Source organism: Rhinolophus ferrumequinum, chromosome 13 (assembly GCF_004115265.2).
Source record: "Rhinolophus ferrumequinum isolate MPI-CBG mRhiFer1 chromosome 13, mRhiFer1_v1.p, whole genome shotgun sequence".
NCBI lineage: Eukaryota > Metazoa > Chordata > Mammalia > Chiroptera > Rhinolophidae > Rhinolophus > Rhinolophus ferrumequinum.
The window spans coordinates 27,579,731-27,599,352 of NC_046296.1; the positions used below are offsets into that span (position 1 = coordinate 27,579,731).

Sequence of the window (19,622 nt, forward strand, 5' to 3'; positions counted from 1 at the left end):
CAGGCCCCAAACTCAGGGCTTTAAAATGGATTAGAGGTCTGGGGCCTACATTTGGCCTCGGATGTGTTCGTTTTCTTTCCACCCCTCTCCCTGATTAGAAAAATTGGGTGTGCCCTCCCTTTTCGTAGCGCAGCCCCCATTCGAGAGGGCGGGTCCTCTTCCGGCGGGCTCAGGCCCCGCAAGTTGGCGGGAGCCGACAGGGGCGGGACGGCACGGGTCCGGGAAAGCCGAGCGAAAATGCTGCGCGCCGCGCTCAAACTCGCGCCACCACCAGCTCACGAGCTGCGCCCCACCCTCTCCGTCACCAAAGGCGCCCAGCCAATGAGCGGGCCGGAAAGGCTGGGCCAGCGGGTGTGGGAGAGGAAGCAGCGGGAGGGGGACGGGAAGTCGAGGGCGGGTTGCATTTGATTGGCGGCTCACTCGAACCAATCTTCCACGCGTCTTCTTTTCGCTCCCTTCTCTGCTGGGCTCAGCTCTTCGTCCCACCTCCTCCTCCTCCACCCCTCTCCTTGCTCCTCTTCGACCCGCCCCACTTCCCCTCCCCCACTCTGCGGGCAAATCGCTGCTGGAAAGAGGCGGGGGCCGAAGCGGCGGGCTCGTGTGGAGACTTGAGGTGGGATTGACGGGGGATCTGGCCAGTTAGAGGTAGGCTGATGGCGCGGCTGTGGCTGGAACCGGCCAATGGGCGGTCGGGCTGGGGGCGGAGGCCCAGGTTCCAAACGCTCCGCGGCGCCATGGGCTGAAAACTCAACCGAGATGGAATCTCCCAGTCTGAACCGGTTTCAACCGGTTCCGAGTTTGAGGCACTAGGAGGAGGGGGAGAAGCGGCTGCAGCGGCCGCGGCAGGAGCAGCGGGAGCTACAGCATCAGCAAGAGCAACAGTAGCTACAGCCCCGGCGGCGGTGCCTGTTCCAGTCTTTGCTGCTGCAGTCCGTGCAACCACCCAGAGGGGGAGGGGGGAACCACCAGTCGCTGAGGAGCAGGAGAAGGGGGGAAAGTTTAGGCGAGCCGGGGTGGGGGGGGCCCAGCGCCGGAGCCGCGTGAGAGAGGGAGCCGTATTTTGGTAGGGGGAGTCGGACTGCAACTGGCAGCAGAGCGTCCCCCGACCGTGTGGACTCTACACCCCCTACTCCTGCCGCTTCTGCTGCCGCCTGTGGCTGGAGGGTCTCCCTGGGGCTGAATCTTTGGGACTTGACCCCGTTCCCCTCCCCCTTTCCTTACTCCCTAGCCAGGCGGGAGCATTTATTTCTCAGATTAATTTCCCTTCTTTTTTGGGGGGGCGGGTGGGTGTGTTTCGGGGGGAGGTGTCCCTGAAATAGTAAATATTGTTGAGCTTTTTTTGCCCTTATCCTTTTTTTTTAATTTCCTTTTTTAAGGTGGGAAAACTGTGAAACCCACCTTGATTTCCTCCCCTCTCCCCTCTCCCTGCCTTCCCTCGCCCTAATCCCCCGACAAGGAAGGAAGAAGCAGTTGGTTCAATCTCTGGGTAAGTCGACTGTGTCTTCGGGGCCGAGGGTCGGGCGGCGGCACGGCGGGGCGGGAGGAGGCCGGCGTGGGGCGCGGCGGCGGCCGCGGGAGGCGAGCCCAGGAGGCGGCGGCGGGCCCACAGCGGAGCCTGCGATTGAATGGAGCCGCTTCTGCCACTGGGGGATGGAGGCGGCCGCGGGAGGGGAGCGCTTGCTGGGTCATTCGTGTGTGAGGGTGGCGGTGGAGGAAGGCGAAGAGCGTGATAGTGAAGCAGGGCCCCCACGCGGGGGTGGAAGGGCTTCCCCAGCCCAAGGGGATAGGGAGAAGTTGGGGTGATTTCAGGAACATCTCTGTAAATTATTAGGAGTGGAAGTTTCCAGAAATATTTAGTGCAGCAGCATTGAAACGTCCGCCTGCATCACGTGGCCGCTCGGTGGAGAGCTTGGGATCGAGGGAGGGAGGGGCTGCCGAGTCCCTGCTCCTCTTGCAAGGAAACTCAAAAATCTTTCTAGTTTTTTGCAGGGTAGGATTAAAGTAGGAAAGGTTAGTTGATTTTTTAGGGATCTGTAAATGGGTTCCGTGTCCCAGTTTGTTTTCGGGGGCTTGAGTGTGTTGTGATCGAATCATTTACTGCTGGTGTTGTAGAGTGGACGATGCCCTGATTCTCCTTCATTCCGATGTCTCTGAGTTTGGCGTGGGTGGGAGGAAGTGGTGTAGTAGAGGAAGCATTAAAGATTTGTCCAGCCCCGAGCTCCTCTGATCACGCAGAGGCCATGCTGCATAGAGAATGGGGCGGTGAACTTGGTGCGCCTGGTGTTTGCCTCCTCCGAGTATGGGCGGGGTGAGTGCGTGCTCGGGTATGCTATAGTTAGAAGTGCTGCAAATCGCTTCGGGTGGGAGCGAGGGGAGGGCGGGCCTTAGTGAGGTGTGTTTCTACTGAATGGAGCAAGCAATTGCCCACACACCCAAGTAGCAGTCTCTGTCCTTGTAGCGACTTGTTTTTTTGACTTACTATGTAGTTATCATTAAGCGACGGTTATGATTTTACTGTTTTTGGATGTGAGCTGGCAGTGTGTAGCTGTCTGCCTATTCTGTTGGAAGTGGCAGTGAAGGTATTTTGGTAGTCACTTGTAGAGTCACCACGTTGCTGGATAACGTATACTATCCAGTGAGTGGATTTTAGGATTGAGTGTCGCAAAGAATAAAAAGCTGTGTTGTGGTTTTTCCCTCTCCCGCTATGCCTGTTTGCTATCTGCCTGATTGTATATCTTAAGCGTGTGGGATACTGAAGTTAGTGGAAAAAATAGTTGGGAAGCTGATTTGGGGGACTAAGTGTGCTTGGCATTGAACAGAAAGCCGCCATTTCTGTACTACGTACAGTTCAAGAATAGGTAGGTCATTTCGAAGATAGCCGCTAGTTCTAAGGATGGCAAACTCTAATGTGTTTAACACAAGTTTCTATTCTACATCTGAGTTTTTAGCAAGAATTTAGCTGGAAGAACTCCAAGGACAGTGTACTCGAAAATGAAACTTTTAGAGCACGTTACTTTTTTGTTTTGGCTACTAAATTATGATAGGGTTAAATGGGAGAAAAGTTCGTCTAGTTTTTAATTAAAAAAAACACTTGATATGTAGATTTTGGTGCTTTGTGGACATTGCTGTTCAACCTCAACTTTTAAGGCTGTTCTGCTCTTTTAAAATTGGCACTTGAAGGGAGGACACATTTATTTGGAATATATTTCCTTTTTTATATGGTTAGTATTTAGATCAAAGATTTTTGTTGTGTATGCTAATATTGTGTATTAAAACACGTTTCATAACTGCTATAAAAGTTTTTGAAATCATCAGTTTTACTGTCAATGGATCAAAAGACTTAGGAATAAAAAATCCTTCAACTCTTAATTTCTCGTGTTTTTACATTGTCTAACTTATGTCTAACTTAACTGACTCGTTTTTTCAACTAATAATTTGTTGTAACTGATATCGTTAAATGAAACGTGGGTTAAAATTGAAATTGCTGCCATTATTAACATTTTTAAACTGCTATAAAATAGCTAAGAAATAACATCTTCCAATCAAGCTAGTTTGTCCAAACATAATGGAATCAAATCAGACACCGACTTCCTGATCTTGGAAGGTTGTTAAGAGGGGGACACCAGGCGATGACCATCTGACCTTGTTGGGTCTAAATACAGTAAACCAAGGTTTCTTAACGTGAGGTTTCACGCATGGCTTTCAGAGTGTCCTGAGTCTTTTGTAGTTGTATGCAAAATTGTGAGTCGTTAAAGACATTTTGACCAGAAGAAGGGTAAAAGAGTACTGATTTAGCCAGACTTCAGTGACACTGGATTTGAAGAAAAAGGCAAAGAAATTTTTGATAATCCTAGGCAACAAAAAAGAGAATGTGTGCCAGAATCTTGGAGTGGAATCCTCTTAAAACGCTAACATTGCATGTGAACTAGTAGGTTTTAGCCAGTACGTTATTTGAAGTGAAAAGGCTCATTTTTCTGTTGTGATAGAATTTTTTATTTGGAAAAATAGTTGGCAAGCTTTTACAGTTTTTACTTTGCCAATGAATATCTGGAAATTAAAAAATAAAAATCTTGTTTGAGGTATTAGCATATATCTTCCATGTATTCAAGGAATTTGTACGCTTTTAATTTTAATCCCCAAATTGAGGTTTGAAAGAACCAAATTTACCTTGTAGATAGTTTAATTAAATGGAGTGTAGAAACTTAAGTTCTGCAGAGGTTAAGTTAAGGGTACCAAATTTAAGATTTGTGATTCCTGCTGATCATTGATATATACAATAGCAATACTTGTGTGCTGTGTTTAATTTTTAGCATCTTCCTGCGTTTTTAGCATATATTAAAAATTAAGGTAACACAAAAGGAGGGGAAGTGACCTTTTTTTTTTTTACTGAACTAGAATACCTTACTTATGAAGGAAAAAAAACACACATGTCCACTTGAACTTTATCTGTGCTTAGAAGTTTGAGATCAAGACTGAACTGTGTCAATTTTTAGGGCCATAAATTTCTAATAGATTCATTTGAAAAACAGGTTAGGGGTAACTTTATATAAATTTTAGTAGAACAGTATGATTTTTATGGGGCCTAGAAAAGTTGAGTGGACCCTAATAGCTACCGTAATGTGGTTGTAGAGTAGCTCAGTAACTTCAGCTTTTATTTACTTTTACTATCCCAGTGTTTAGGTAAAGTCTCTAAAATAATCTTTAAAATATTTATGTGAATATGGTGGAAGTAAAATAAAGAATGTTTTTGACTGATAATATCAAAACTTCATAGACACCTTAAATTTTTTTTCTTTATTTTCAGTAATCTATGCCAGCAATTATGACAATGTTAGCAGACCATGCAGCTCGTCAGCTGCTTGATTTCAGCCAAAAACTGGATATCAACCTTTTAGACAATGTGGTGAATTGCTTATACCATGGAGAAGGAGCCCAGGTAAAGTAGCTGATCAAAACTATAACATTGCAGTGTAACAGAGTTGTTGGACTTTGAATACAATTTTAAATTATCACCTTTGAAAAAGTATTCCATAGTTTGTGTTAAATTGGAATTATATATTAACTGTAATGAGAAATGATCTGGAGAAAGAAATTTCGTTATACTTTGACATAGTTAGAATGGGATATTTCAGAATATTATTCGTATACTTGTTTTCTTAAGAAACGTTTACCCATTTAATAAAAGAGCCCATTGTATTGTTTTGTAGATATTAAAGGTTGTATGTACCATATATATAGTTAATGTTTGGAGTTAATATAATTTTATGTCTTTGAAACATTTAAATTACATAAATTACAAAAGTAATTTGTAATTTAAAAAAAGTAAACTTGTTTTAGAAATCTAACAATACCAAAGGTCTTTACATTTGATTTTTTGCACTTTGTAAAAGTGGTGCTGTTAATGTAGGGAATTATCTTACACATGATCCATGTTTCATCATTGTAAGGTTTTGAGTTTTTTTAACACCCAATTGAAAGATAGATGAGACAGGAATGTTTGTATATTTAAAAAATGTGTATGTTACAAGAAGAAACTGGGCGATCTTGAATCTTCACCGTGTGAGCTAATCGCATAAATAATTTTAAATGAGTAAAAGTTTCATTTCTGTTGGATAAAAAAGCTTTTTTAATGAAGAGCATTTTAAATGAAAAGGGGCCATGAAAGTTGTATGAGTGGAGAAAATCACTCTGTGGTGATGTTTATAAAGCTTGTTAGTCCAGTTTTATAGTCCTAAGGGCAGTTAATCAATATTTTCTCCAAAGGCATTCCTGAAAAAGTTACTCCATTTGTATTTATTACACATACCATGTAGTTTCCTTGTGTTATGCATGCAGCACTGAAGTTTTAAGCTTCATTTTCACTCTAACATGGATGTATGGAAAGCAGCAGCTTTGGAAGAAAGTATGAAAGGTTGAAATGCATGAAGTATAAAGTTGGGCTTAACTTTGAATATATTAGAAGCACAAATCTGTAGCCAATTAGGAAGATGGGCATTTAATTTTTTCACATCATTTAGTTACTGCTGTTTAATCGTGCTTTTTTTTTAACTGATTCACAACATCAATAAGCATGATGAATAAATGAAGAGACCAGTGTTGTTCTAGGCTTATAACTGAGAAGTAGCAGTAATTTTTACAATGAAAAATATGTTGTAGTAATACTGCTTTAAGTAATGTTTCACAGTATTGAGATTTAATGATTTGTTTTAAATTTGACTTTTTGTAAAAGTGGATTTGGAAAAGTATAAAGGCAAAATTTACATTCCCAAAAAAGTAAGGATTTTATTTCTAGATCTCTCATGTGACAAATTAATTGCTTAAAGAAAATCAGTAAACTGATACTTGTTATAGTATAGATAAAGAAACAGGCTTAGAGCTTAAAGTCAGGTAAGAACCCCTTTTCTAAAACTCATGGCTTTATAATTCTAGTTTGGTCTATTTTTCATAACCACCTCTTTGGGGGTCTTACTTTGAATAAGAAGTAGAAAGTTGTAGTGGAAAACACGTTTTTAGTGTTAGATGGCTTAATTTTATTCCAGTAAATTTTCTAGTCATTGTTCTAGAGTCTCATCTAAAAAGTGTTACTCATCTTGCAAGAGATTGGAGGATTTTGTAAAGCACCTGTTATGGTACCTAATACTTAGAAGGATTCTGTTTAATGAGTACTTTTGGAAGTATAATGAAGAAGAGTTAGCATTTGTGATGAAACTTTTAAAACATGGTGTTTTTTCCCTAATCTTATAAAATATGTGCAAAAAATGGCAATGAGAAATTATGCTAATTAAACTTTTAAACTCAGATATAGATTAACTTTTAAAAAAGGACTGCATAATTTTAGAGGGGATGAAATTATTAAAATGGTGGCTTTAAAAATCTATAGGCAAAACTTTTACCTAGGTGTTAGAACTTTTACCTAGGCAGAACTTTTTACCTAGGTGGTAAAAGTAAGATGTTTAGCACTAAACCTTTAGGACTATCTTCTGTTAATAAGCATTTTTTCTATTTTTAGCCAGCCAAATAGGCAGCCAGGGAAAAAAGATATGGAAGAGTTGGGTGTTTTCTCCAGTATTGTATTAAGTGTCTTTACCTCTTTTAATCTATTGCTTAGCAACTAGAATACTTCCACCATTCAGTTAGTAACACAGGGAGATGCCAGATATTTCTTCTCCCTCTAACGTTTCCTTTTGTGTCTTTTAAACCTCTCCTGGAGTTTTAAGTTAAAAGAATATTATGTAAGGATAGTGGGATTAGGGCGAAATCAAGTCACTAGAATGCAAATACTAGAAGTATCTTTTAGAGTAAAATTACAACTATAAGGACGACTAAAAGGAAAGAACATGATTTATGCAGAGATTGAAACAAATGGTGATAGTGTGGGAAGTACTCATTTATGTGTAGAATCCTCATCACTTCAAAAGATCTGAGTAATATCTTGCCTAATGATTTTATTAGGCATGGATTTTTGATACACCCATCTTGATATTTGTTACTATTTTATGTGCAAGTCTGTGTCTAGTTAGAAAAGAATATCTAGTTATATTCTCAAGGAGAGAATCAAAACACTGCTAAAATGTGGTTTGGTCCTAAATAACTTGCAACACTATTCTGCCTTTTGTCAGTTATTATGTAACATGATTATTGCCCCTTAAGCTATCAGTCCCTTAATGAAATGAAATCAAACACACACACTCACAAATTGTATTTTATGAGCTTACCACTCTAGCTCTAACCCCAGACCCTCAGGGGAAACCAAGGCAGCTGATTTTTCTGTCAAATTCCATGGTGGTTCTGGTGGTGTTGTCAGGGTACAGAACCACTATCTAACTTAGTGGGTGTGTATTTCTCAAATGTTGTGTTTAAAACAATAAGCATATATATTTATTGATGGTTGATTAATGGGGAAAATCATGAATGTGATATTATAACTACTACCCGAGGGAAAGAATTCTCAACAAAGCCAAAGTAGGAATATGATTTTTTTTTTGTAAGTTGGAATAAAAGCCCAATTAAAGATTATGAGGTATCTGTGTCAGAGATGGTTGAAATAAGAATGCTTCTCTTCCCCCTTTTTGATGTTTCTTATTTATAACCGTAGGATTAAATCCTTGATCAAGTAAATTGTCTAGTAGAAGGGTAATTTAAAACCAAACTTTTTGCTTACAACAGGTGATCGAAAAGGGTAAAAGATAATTAGGGAGGATCCAGTTGAGCAACAAAGTAGCTTTTGAAGGTGAAAAAAAGATCAAGCTGTTGCTTGAAAAATATATCAAGAGAATTAACAGCTTTTGTTAAAATATGTTTATGTCATATGAAAAACTAATGGTTAAAAAAACTATAAGTGTCAGATAAATGCCAACATGGCTAGGTCTTTAAAACTCCATTTTCGATCATACCTGAGTAAAGGTGAGGGCGAAAACTCAAACGAAAAGAGCAAATGGCAGAAGGGTTTCTATAGTATACTGTTTATATAAAATTCAGTGACTAGACAACTGTATTGTTTATGAAATTCATACACATGCTCTGAAAATATGGACAGGAAAAGAACAAATTCATGAAAGTGAGTATCTCTAAAGAAGGAAGAAAGGAAAGAAATGACACTGGAGAAAGGGATAAAAGGTGACTTAAGTTTTAAATCTTTTATATTTAAAAGAAAAACAGACACCAGTACAACACAACATTAATGTGTTAATTCTAGGAGATAACTACATAAGTAATATTATTTCTGGGTTTACATTTTTAGAAGCAAAAAAGGAACATTGTGAAAATAAGCTAAGATTTAATTTATGAAATTAGGACGTTCAGAGAACAGAAAAATGTTAAGAGACCATTTTAAAAAGGTTGAAGGCCTTAATGTTCTCTCTCTCTCTCTCTCTCTCTCTCTCTCTATATATATATATATATATATATATATGTATTTGAGTCTTACTTAGACCTAGTTTATCTTTGTCTTCCCATAAAATACATTTTTATAGATAAATTTTGCTGGAGATAATCTTGGTGACTCTTGAAAAGCAGAGTATACCATTACATAATTTATCTCTAAAGAGATGGGTTTTTCTGTTATAGTTTTGGTTGATTGTAAGTGCTGAGAATTCGTTTATGTCAGAGTAGATCATTGTTATTTTGTTAGCATTGATTGAATTTGAGTTCAGTTTTGAGAGTACCAAAAAAACCTTTTGTTTCAAAGGAATACATATTTCTGGCTTTAATTGAAGTTTAAGAGTGATAGCAACAATATTTTTATTTCTATAAAGACTAATTATTTCTTGAGTATTTCTAAAAGTTAGAAATCACCGTCCTTTTAGGATTTGTGCCTTGCTCAATACCATTTTAATGATTAAAAAGAACAAGTGAGCTTAAAATTCTTCTTGTATAATATTTTAGCAAAGAATGGCTCAAGAAGTACTGACTCATTTAAAGGAGCATCCTGATGCGTGGACAAGAGTCGACACAATTTTGGAATTTTCACAGAATATGAACACGAAAGTAAGCAAGTGGTGGTTTTAAAATCCATTATTTCTTCCTTTCTTCCAGACATAAACTTTGAGGAAGGTATCTCATTTTTAGTATTAGCATTTGTTATCTCAAATCATTTAATATTGTTAACTTATTTCAAAATTTAGCCTTAAACATAGAATTAATTCTTGCAAATAGTCCTAAGAATTATGAATGAAGTTTTGTAATCGGGACTAGTATGCAAGGCTTTTTTTGTTTTTGTTTTGTTTTGTTTTGTTTTTAGAATATGTATACAGATCTAAGTAGCATAAATTCTGAATGTTATTCAGAGATGCAACAACATCAGAGGAATTATTTTGGGCAAGTAATCAATATAATACAGGCTAGGCACCTCCAACACCAAGTTATATGGGCAGCGTAAAACCCTACTCTGGTACCGATGCTTTTAATGGGACGGCACTCAGTTTTTATTTGCAATTGAAAATGTTATAATTTGGGTCCTTTTTTCTTAAGTTTGAACAGAAGGGTTGATCAAAATGTGTTTTGACTGTTTTAGGCTTGATGATTCACACTTCTCTTTAAACTGCCTTAAAGTAATAAAATATCATGCATGGCATTCTGTTTAATACATACAAGGTTTCCACTTGGTGTATATTGTGTTAAAACAGAAAATAGCCATGTTCACGTGTTTCTGAAATCAGACTGTGTTAATTAACAGTTTTAAAATATTAATTAGTTTTGACATCTTGTAAATTTTAGGGCAAAAATACAGAACTTCCTCAAAGTGCTAACCTTAAGTAACATAACAGTGTTTGCCTGTTTGCTTGCCTGGTAAATTTTGCTTTTTATACTGACAGACATTACTAATGTTTAAGTTGATTTATCAACAGTATTTTTAAAAACTCAAATTTGTCTTGTGAAAAATGAGATGATTAGAGGAACAGAAAGAAAGCAACAGGTAAAGAATTCTTCCATTTACATAAATTACAAATGATTTGGTGCTAAATTTATGCACTATGACATTTGGCTTTTATGCAATCATTTTTTTTTCTTTAAAGATGTTAACACTACCTGATATTAATCATAATGTTCCATTATGTTGATTGCTTGTAATAGGAAGAAAAGGGGTGTCTTCCTGTGCAACTGACACAGCTAGGCTTTGACGGCAGGCCTCCACAAGGTCTACCCTTTTGATTCCCTTTAACTGAATTCTGTTCATCAATTGTTTTTGTTTCATGGGCGGTGGGAGGGGAAAGGGGAATTCAATGCATAAAATAAGTATTTCTAAGGGCTCAGTAGAAATTTCTACCATAGGGATCATTTCATGCATTTATTTTTTCATTTAGTCTTTGCTGTTATCTGTCCCTCATCTTCATAACTCAGCAGTGGATTTCTTAACTTCTGAGATACAAAGCAGAAAAGTAATTCTTTAGAATGATGTTTGGATTATTTATAAGTAGTCATTTATGATTGGCCTTCAGATTTGGCTTTCGCTTCAGAGTTTTGAATCAAAATACTCTTTTTAAAAGAAATGTGATTTCTCTTCATGTGTAGTCTTAATGTCTAGGAGAGATTGGGTTTTAGGATATTATGATGGTGATCTGTGTATTACTTTAACCTAACTTGCGCAAAGCTTTTATTGGGCTTACTGCTTCAGCCTCTTTGGCAGAAAGAGGCAAATATGAATTGTATCTTCTGCAAACTTACGCTACCTTTTTACAGTTGGAGAAAGGATTAGAGGTTAATAAGTAGGTAATTTAGGTAACAAAGTGTTACACATGAAGTAAATAAATGTAACGACAAAGGAAGGAGGGTATTCAATTAGTAAGTGTAAACTGAAAAAATTGGCTAAATATGGTAATGCTATCAGTAAAACTATTCTTACTGGTATACTGTGGATTTTGATTAGTTGAGAATTAGCAAGAGGGTATATTCCAAAGTACGTTGTTTTGACTTCCTTAAAACTCTTGACAGTCTGATTTCATGCCTATAAAATTAAAGTTTTTAGGGTGGTATCTTTTTTAAAGTTAATTTAGAATTTCAGTCAATCAGAAACTTCCTTTTTTCTTTTATTTACATTTTTCTGAGGCATAGATCTAGAGAGGTGTACGTGAATAGGATAGAAAGCTTCACTATTTACTGCTGGTTATGAAACCCTTTAATGGCATCAAATTTGTATTTTCAGAATTTTGCTTTGGCTTTGTTTTTATTGTGGAAGTCTTTTTAAAGAATGTTCTGCAAATATAGGATTTGAGTTGAAATGGCGAAATTTTCCTGACAAGCATGAAATGTTAAAATGAAAGAAAACAGCAAAAACATTTATTGTTTGAGCACAATGTAGTTTGGGACAGTCTATATTGTGCTTTGGATAAAATGAGCATTCATATGATCCCTTTGGTTGAAATACTAATGCTCCTATTTTATTGTGTGATGACTAACCATTTTAAAGATGAACTCTTATTCTCAGCCAAAACTTGCAATCTGAGGTTGTATGTCTATATGTGAATGAGTTTACCTTTCGGGTATTGTAGCTTATTCTTCCCTAATTCAACCCAGTTGAGACATACCACAAATTTTGTCCCTTTTTTTCCTCCTGTCTATCCACACTAATTGGTCATGGTAGTAATTTTCGGTTTCAACTCCAGTAGCATTATAAATTATTTTCAACACTGTTGACTATTTAGAGTGAGTAATCAGCAGGAGGGACAAAATGCCGTCAAAGTGGTATCTGTATTTATTAACTTGCTTACATTTTTAGTTACAACTTTTATATTCAGGAAGGAATACCTGAAAGGTAGATAACAGATTGCAACATGCATTTGTGTATTATTTTGACTGTGCACAAAAGTTTATCTTTAAATTAGTAGAAATAGCAACTATAAGGGTGGGGTTAAAATTTAAAATTAAACCCATTGGGTGTCTTGCTGCTCCTTTAGTAACACACCAGTGATGTTTGTAAACACTTTCTATATAAAGTATCTGTGACAATATTTTAATGCTTGGCCAAGAGCTTACAACTCCTAGAGGATGGTAGGAAGCTTAAGAGCATCCAAGCTGCTAAATTCTTAGGAGCCTGGTCGTGTTAAAGTACGTGAGCCTATGAGCAGTCATTTATGCTGTGAATTCATATCTGGCTGCTACTTTTCCTTCTTCAGATAAGCCCATTTGGCTGCTAAAGGGCTTTTTATTTGGTTCTTCCTCCTGGTGTGAGCATGTATAAACAGCAGGACATTAAATAGAGTAATAAACAATAAAATGAGGAAAATGCATGAAAACTCAGTATATGGGTGAATAGATCCTTGTTTAATATATGTAATTAAACTTGGTAGCATAATGTTTTTGAAACTTTAGATGTAAATGTGTGAATGTCTGTCCATTTGTGAATCCTGAGAGTTGTCAGTCTTAATAACGATATATTCACATGCTTCTATTCTCCAATTTTCAGTATTATGGACTACAAATTTTGGAAAATGTGATAAAAACAAGGTGGAAGATTCTTCCAAGGAACCAGTGTGAAGGTAGGAAAATGTTTTAAAGAATTGTAAATTCAGAATGTTACTATCCTGGCATTTTTATTATAGTTGAGTATTTGCATGGTGGGTGTATTGAATCTAGTAGTTTATTTTGCTCCGATGGAGATCACCGATTTCATCATGTGGCAAGGGAGGTTGTTTATAAGGTTATCCTTTGGGCGAAAGAGGAGACCAGATGGGTCAAATTTTTTATAATAAATACCGTGGTGAAAAATGTGTATCAATTCATAGTTATTCTGGACAATGTCTGAAGTAAAATGAAATTTGACTATGTGCTCTTGCACATTGTTTTAAGTTCACCAGACAATAACTGACAAGTAATGAATATTGTAACACATGGAATAAAGACACAAATTTAAAAGAGGAAAGGAAAAAACAAGTTTTAAAAATCACAGGACTTTACCTTTTGACATTATGGGTATGCCTTATAAGAGGTTGACATCTAAAATAAGGAAAGATGAGAAAATGAATATGTGGTGATGCCTGGTATTAATATTTGACTTTCCCCTTTGTACTATTCCAGTAAAAGTAGTCATATCATGGTTTAAGAAATCTGGGGCAAGGTTAGCCTCTTGGAATTATTTGCAGTTATCATTCTTCACATACTGCCTTTATTACCTACTTTATATCACTTGTTTGTCTTTGAAAAATACATAAATAGAAGTCTGGACTTTATAATGTAGGGTATTCTATTTTTGGTGGCATTTTCGTTATGTGCTGCCAAAGCACGCACAATGTGGCATTTTCTTCTATTAAAATATGTCCCCTTTCTTTGACTTTTGATCTTCAAGATGTTGTCTTTCACCTGCTTCCTCATGTTATCTTTATGGTGGATACTGACCTGGATTTACATTTTTCTAGTATGTTTAGAGGTGAATAAGAAGTTTTAATGACAATATTCTTTTTTTTTTTTTTAATTTATTTTAAGCGTTTTTCCAGGACCCATCAGCTCCAAGTCAAGTAGTTGTTTCAATCTAGTTGTGGAGGGTGCAGCTCACAGTGGCCCAAATGGGGGATCGAACCGGCAACCTTGGTGTTTGTTGTGAGCACCACACTCAACTGAGCTAACCAGCTGCCCCAACAATATTCTTAATATACTATAAACCAAAAATTAAGAATGATAGTGCAGGAGGAAATAATGCAGCCTAAAGAGGTTCCTATTTTTTTAGATGTTTTATTTTGGGTTGAAACCATTTAGATCATGTTCTGTGACCTCAGAAACTAAAAACTAAAGTTTTGGTTTGTGTGGCCCAAATAGACCCTTCTTCGTACTACTTCATCTCTCTTAAGGGACCTTCAGTGCAGTCCTGTTCCTTCACTTCTGTTGTTTTATACGTGTGGTTTGAGTGGCAAATTTATCTTCGGCCATGGCTTACCATACCAAAAAAAAGCTGTTTGCTTTTATACTTCAGCATAATTTAAGTCCTTTTATTTCTAAATACCTAGACCTCTCTGCTTTGTAACACAGGGATTGTACTAGATGATCTTGAACGACCTTTTCCAGCTTTAAAATTAAATGATTTAAAATTATGCTAGTTTATCAAAGTCATGGTTGTATTTGTTACTGAAAAAAATTAGAGGCTAAAGATTTCCCTTAAGGTTTGACATTTTTAGCTTTCTACATAAATGGGAGTGGTGTGTTTTGGTTTTTATCAGTTACAAGAACTCCCATATATCAATATGTAAGTATCCAATATACAATATTCCGGGGACATCAGACTGTTTACTTTTTTTTTTTTTTTTAAGATTTTATCGGGGCAGGGAAACAGGACTTTATTGGGGAATAGCGTGTACTTCCATGACTTTTTCCAAGTCAAGTTGTTGTTCTTTCAATCTTAGTTGTGGAGGGTGCAGCTCAGCTCCAGGTCCAGTTGCCATTGCTAGTTGCAGGGGGCACAGCCCACCATCCCTTGCAGGAGTCGAGTTGAACCGGCAACCTTGTGGTTGAGAGCCCACTGGCCCATGTGGGAATTGAACCGACAGCCTTCAGAGTTAGGAGCATGGAGCTCCAACTGTCTGAGCCACCGGGCCGAAGACTGGTTACTTTTGAAAGTCTGTCATCTTGTTTGAAAATGTGGAGGGGAAAGGAGTAGTGATTATTCAGCCTGACGTAGGAGAATTGTTTAATTTGTGTGTTCTCATTCTGTATTGGTGAGATAACTTCATTGTTTCTCTGCAAGTAGTGTTTATTAAAAAAAACATTACTAGAATCTCCTTTCTCCCTTCAACACAAGTGTTAAAGGTTAAGTGGGGTATAGGGGCGGTTAGCTCAGTTGGTTGGAGCATCATGCTGAAAACACCAAGGTGGCTGGTTCAATCCCCACATGGGCTGTGCCCTCAAAAAAAAACAACACAGATTAAGTGGGGTGTAAACTTTCTAAAAGTACCTGAAATTACTCTATCACCCACATGTGGTCGCCATTGTCAGTGAAGACTTGGCACAGGGGAAAAAGTGTGGCGTAACTTCTAGGCTCTTTTAGATGCTTGTTGGAAAAGCATGCACAATGGCTCGCAGAGAATATTAATGAACCCTAGATTTAGATATGCAACAGCAACTTTGCATGATGGATTTAATGACTCTTGTTTTTAAGGTAATTGATCTCATTTGTAAAACATTGGAAGATAAATTCAATACTATATTAATCTTATTCTTTTTAACATTGTCAATACTGGGAAACATCTCCAATCTTAAGATTTTGTATTTCAAGAAATTAACGTTTCTGAATATTAATTTTCCTACATGTTTAAGTAACTTTAGTATTAGAAATGAATTAGTACAATCCCCAAAATATTGTGTCTCTGATTGTCATGACTTTTAGAGCCGTCATTGCCACTTGTTTGTTATTATTTGTCCAACTTCCTTAGCATATATATTTATTTATCTGGAGCATATATTCTGTGTATGCTTCATACAAAGCACTGTTAGGTATTAAGACTATATAAATATATCCTTACATCAAAAGTTCTATGGGTAGGAAGATAAACCATGTATGTAAAAATAATATGTGAGCATTAAATTGGGTATATATGTAATGAGTGCTGCATGTGCTAAAAGAAAGGCATGATGATCAGTTTGGGTGCTTTAGTTAGATAAGCTCATTCACACAAATTGCAATGCTTGTTGTATTTTTAAAGGAATATAGGTTTGGCTGTACAAACAGCAAGCCAAAATGAGTTTTCTACATTTTTTTCCCAATGTAACAATTCTATTACCTGATGTCAGTTTCTTGTCTATAAGCATATGTTAATTTTCACATGTCCTTTTAGGGTAATAGCATTTTTCTGTAGCACTTTGTCAGGAAAAACGCTTGACAGTTCTAGACTGGGTTAGATGCCTCTTGCTTTGTGTTCCCATAGTATATCCTGTACCAATGAATCACTGACGAATACAATTTCAATGAGCAGAAGACATAGAGACTAATTAACCATGTAAGGACATTTTTCAATACATTTTATTAACAGATTTTAATTAAAAAATTATCAAGGGAGATATAACTTCATAATAATACACAAAATTTACTACATTGCTCTGGTTTTTATCATTTTTGCTTTAGGCCAGAAAAATATTTCTTTGGAGTTTTTCCCACTCCCCACTATAACATTTATCACACTTGGCTGTCATTGTTTTTCTCACTGTCCTATCCTCCAAAATGTTAGCTTAATGGTGTCAGGGATCAGAGAATGTCTTTATTGGATCCTTATAGCTTGGTATATATTTGTCAGTATATATTATTATTAATGAATTGCTTATTATTGAGTTAGTGTTCCCCAATTTACTTCATTACTTTAAGGGCCTAATGACTTTGTCAATATTGCATTAATAAATTATGTATGTATATGTAATTGATATCTGAGGTTAAGTTTTGAAGTGAATATTTGCATAGGAGAGTTATAGGTCAAAGGCTAAATATTTTTGACTTAAGAAAGATGGAGATATTTTAATATGTGAAATAGAGTAGTTTCCAGATAGGGAGTGTTTGCTAGTCACTTTAATTAAATGTACAGAACGACTGTCAATGGTGTTGAATCTCTATCTTGGCTGCACATTAACTTTCATTATCCAAGTAATCCCCCTCCCTTTGTAAAAATAACTTCTGTATATGATTTAGAGAGTTCAAACTGTAAAGAAGGAGGAAGGAAGACACTAAAAGACTCCTTTATTTCTCCCTGAAAAACAAGATTATCTATATAAGGGTATCTTTTTTACATTTAAACCAAAGGATCATGTTTTACTCTATGAGGACATATGGTTTATAGATGATTTCATGAGATAATGAATTTGCTGACATTGGAAAGAGGAATGATGAATTGATAAAATAGTCCAAAGTGATCAAGTCATAATTGGACATTTTGGAATTTGGTTGCTTAAAGGTAGTTGGACAATTAAAGTTTCTGAGTTATGCAGTTCTGTGTTATAATTTAGGAAGTTGAAAGACCAAAGCTGATTTTACCCATAAGGTTTTATACAGTTCTTTTGGAATGAGGCAAATGGTGCGTTTATTACGTGATCTTGCATAAGTTACTTTACCTCTTTGAATCTTCACTGTCTTGCAAGGTTATTGAGATATGATATAAGCTGTGTAATGTACCTAAGGCCCTCTGTACTTCTAGGTGCTCAGTATGAATAAACACAGCATGTATGTTGGCAGTTATTTTTTCTCCCACAAAAATACCTCCACTTCACCAAATAACCATATACTAGTTTCAAGTTATCTTGAAAAAAGTTCTGCAGTAGCTTCCTAACTGGGCTCCTTGAATGCCCAACTGTTGTGTATTCCTTGTATTACAGTCACTAGAAAGGATTTAGCATATTTTAGAAACAAATAATTGGGTCACTCCCATGCTTAAAATCTCCCATTGTATTGAAGATCACATGTTCAGTATGTTGCCTTTAAGCAATATTGGCTTTTAGAAATTGCATTTCCTTTTTTTTTTTAAATTTTTATTGAGGTATATTTGACATACATAATAAACTGCATATGTTGAAGTGTACAATTTGATAAGTTTTGACTTACGCATATACCCACCACTATAATCAGGATTTTCATTTATGTGAATACCCTCTCCTCCCCAACCTGTCCCCCCCCACTTCCTGTCACCCACTTGATTAGCTAGGAGTAGAATGGCTGCATCATATGGTAGTTGTATGTTTAACTGCTCTCCAATGTTTTCCAAATGGTTGTATAATTTTCTCACTACCAGTATATGAATATGCTTTACATCCTCACTGAAACTTGGAATGGTCAGTGTTACTTCTGGCTTATGGTTTTAATTTGCATTTCTCTAATGACTAATGATGCTGAGCATTCTTTCACATCAGCTATTTGTATGTGTATTATTGTAAGTTGATAATGTTACTCGCTATTGAACATAGATGGTAGTAGTTTCCTTTTTTGGTGATTTTGAAAAGAAAATTTAAGGTTTTGGGCTCTCAAGCCCTTGTATCTAAAGCAAATTCACGAGAAAGTCCCTTTTTTCTCCCATAGAATGTACTGTATGAAACATCAGTCTAATCTCAGATTTGACCGGTGGGTGCTCCTATTTGTATTTTTTCCCAGTTTTGCACCATGAAGGGATAATAAAAGGAAGATAGTTAATACTGATTAAATATATATTTTATATCTTGCAAAACAAGGCAGTTTTTTCAAATGTTCTATTTCAGTATCATACATAATTGATAGAAAGTAATTTCCTACCACTTCTGGTATAGGTAACACTTTGGTCCCTCCAAATTCCCCAATTATGTGGACCTTTCATAAGAGGTCTTTACTTGAGACCTAACAATGCCTAATATTTGCTTGCATCCACAAAGCAGTGGGAGACAGGAACCACTTTAAGACAGACTTTTATTAAAGGAGGGTGGATTTTAATAAAATTGATTTTTTTTGTTGTTTTGTTACAGGAAATATTAAACCTTTAATAAAGTAAAATTGTGATAAAATATACATAACAATATTTACCATTTGAAGTATATAATTTAGTGTTAAGTACATTTACAACATTGTGCAACCATCATCACTATGCATCTCCAGAATTTTTCATCACCTCAAATTGAAACTACCCACTTAACATTAGCACTCTGTCACACATTCTCCCCGGTCCTTGTTAACCACTATTACTCATTCTGTGTGTCTGAATTTGCCTATTCTAGGTAACACACGAGCAGTCATGCCGTATTTGTTTTTGTGTCTCGTTTATTTTACTTAGCATATGTTTCCAAGGTTCATCCATATTGTCATATGTCAGAATTGTATTCCTTTTAAAAGCTGGATACATATTCCATTTTATATATGTGTGTGTATATGTATGTATGTTTTATATATATGTATACACATGTACACTACATTTTATTTTTCCATTCACTTATGGGTGGACATTCGGGCTGTTTTCACCTTTTGGCTATTAGGAAGATGTTATAAACATAACATTTTATTTTATACATGTGTTTTAGAGTTCTTATTCAGTGTCTGTCTGAGGCCATAAAACCTTTTTAAAATGATGAAGGTTCTTATAGGTCCATTCCTCATGAAATTGCTAAACATATAAGCAGTAAGTTAAAATCTGATTCTAGCCTATCTGTGGGAGCCCTAGGTTAAGTACTCCTGCTTTTGAATTGGTTTTAGCTATTTGCTG

At 36.6% G+C, this 19,622-nt stretch overlaps 1 protein-coding gene across 2 annotated transcripts in view; it reads left to right on the top strand.

Annotated features, from left to right (window-relative positions):
* Nucleotides 1–710: 710 nt before the first annotated feature.
* Nucleotides 711–19,622, top strand: part of XPO1 (exportin 1) — a 43,038-nt gene continuing 24,126 nt past the window's right edge. Inside the window, exons 1-4 of one of the 2 annotated variants that reach the window (XM_033124824.1) lie at nt 711–1,486; nt 4,805–4,936; nt 9,385–9,486; nt 12,902–12,974. In XM_033124824.1, the coding sequence (XP_032980715.1) occupies nt 4,811–4,936; nt 9,385–9,486; nt 12,902–12,974 (301 nt within the window). In that variant the 5' untranslated portion in view covers nt 711–1,486; nt 4,805–4,810. Of the gene's footprint in view, nt 1,487–4,804; nt 4,937–9,384; nt 9,487–10,439; nt 10,637–12,901; nt 12,975–19,622 lie in introns of those variants that run through there. The other variant, XM_033124825.1, reaches the window with a different exon arrangement.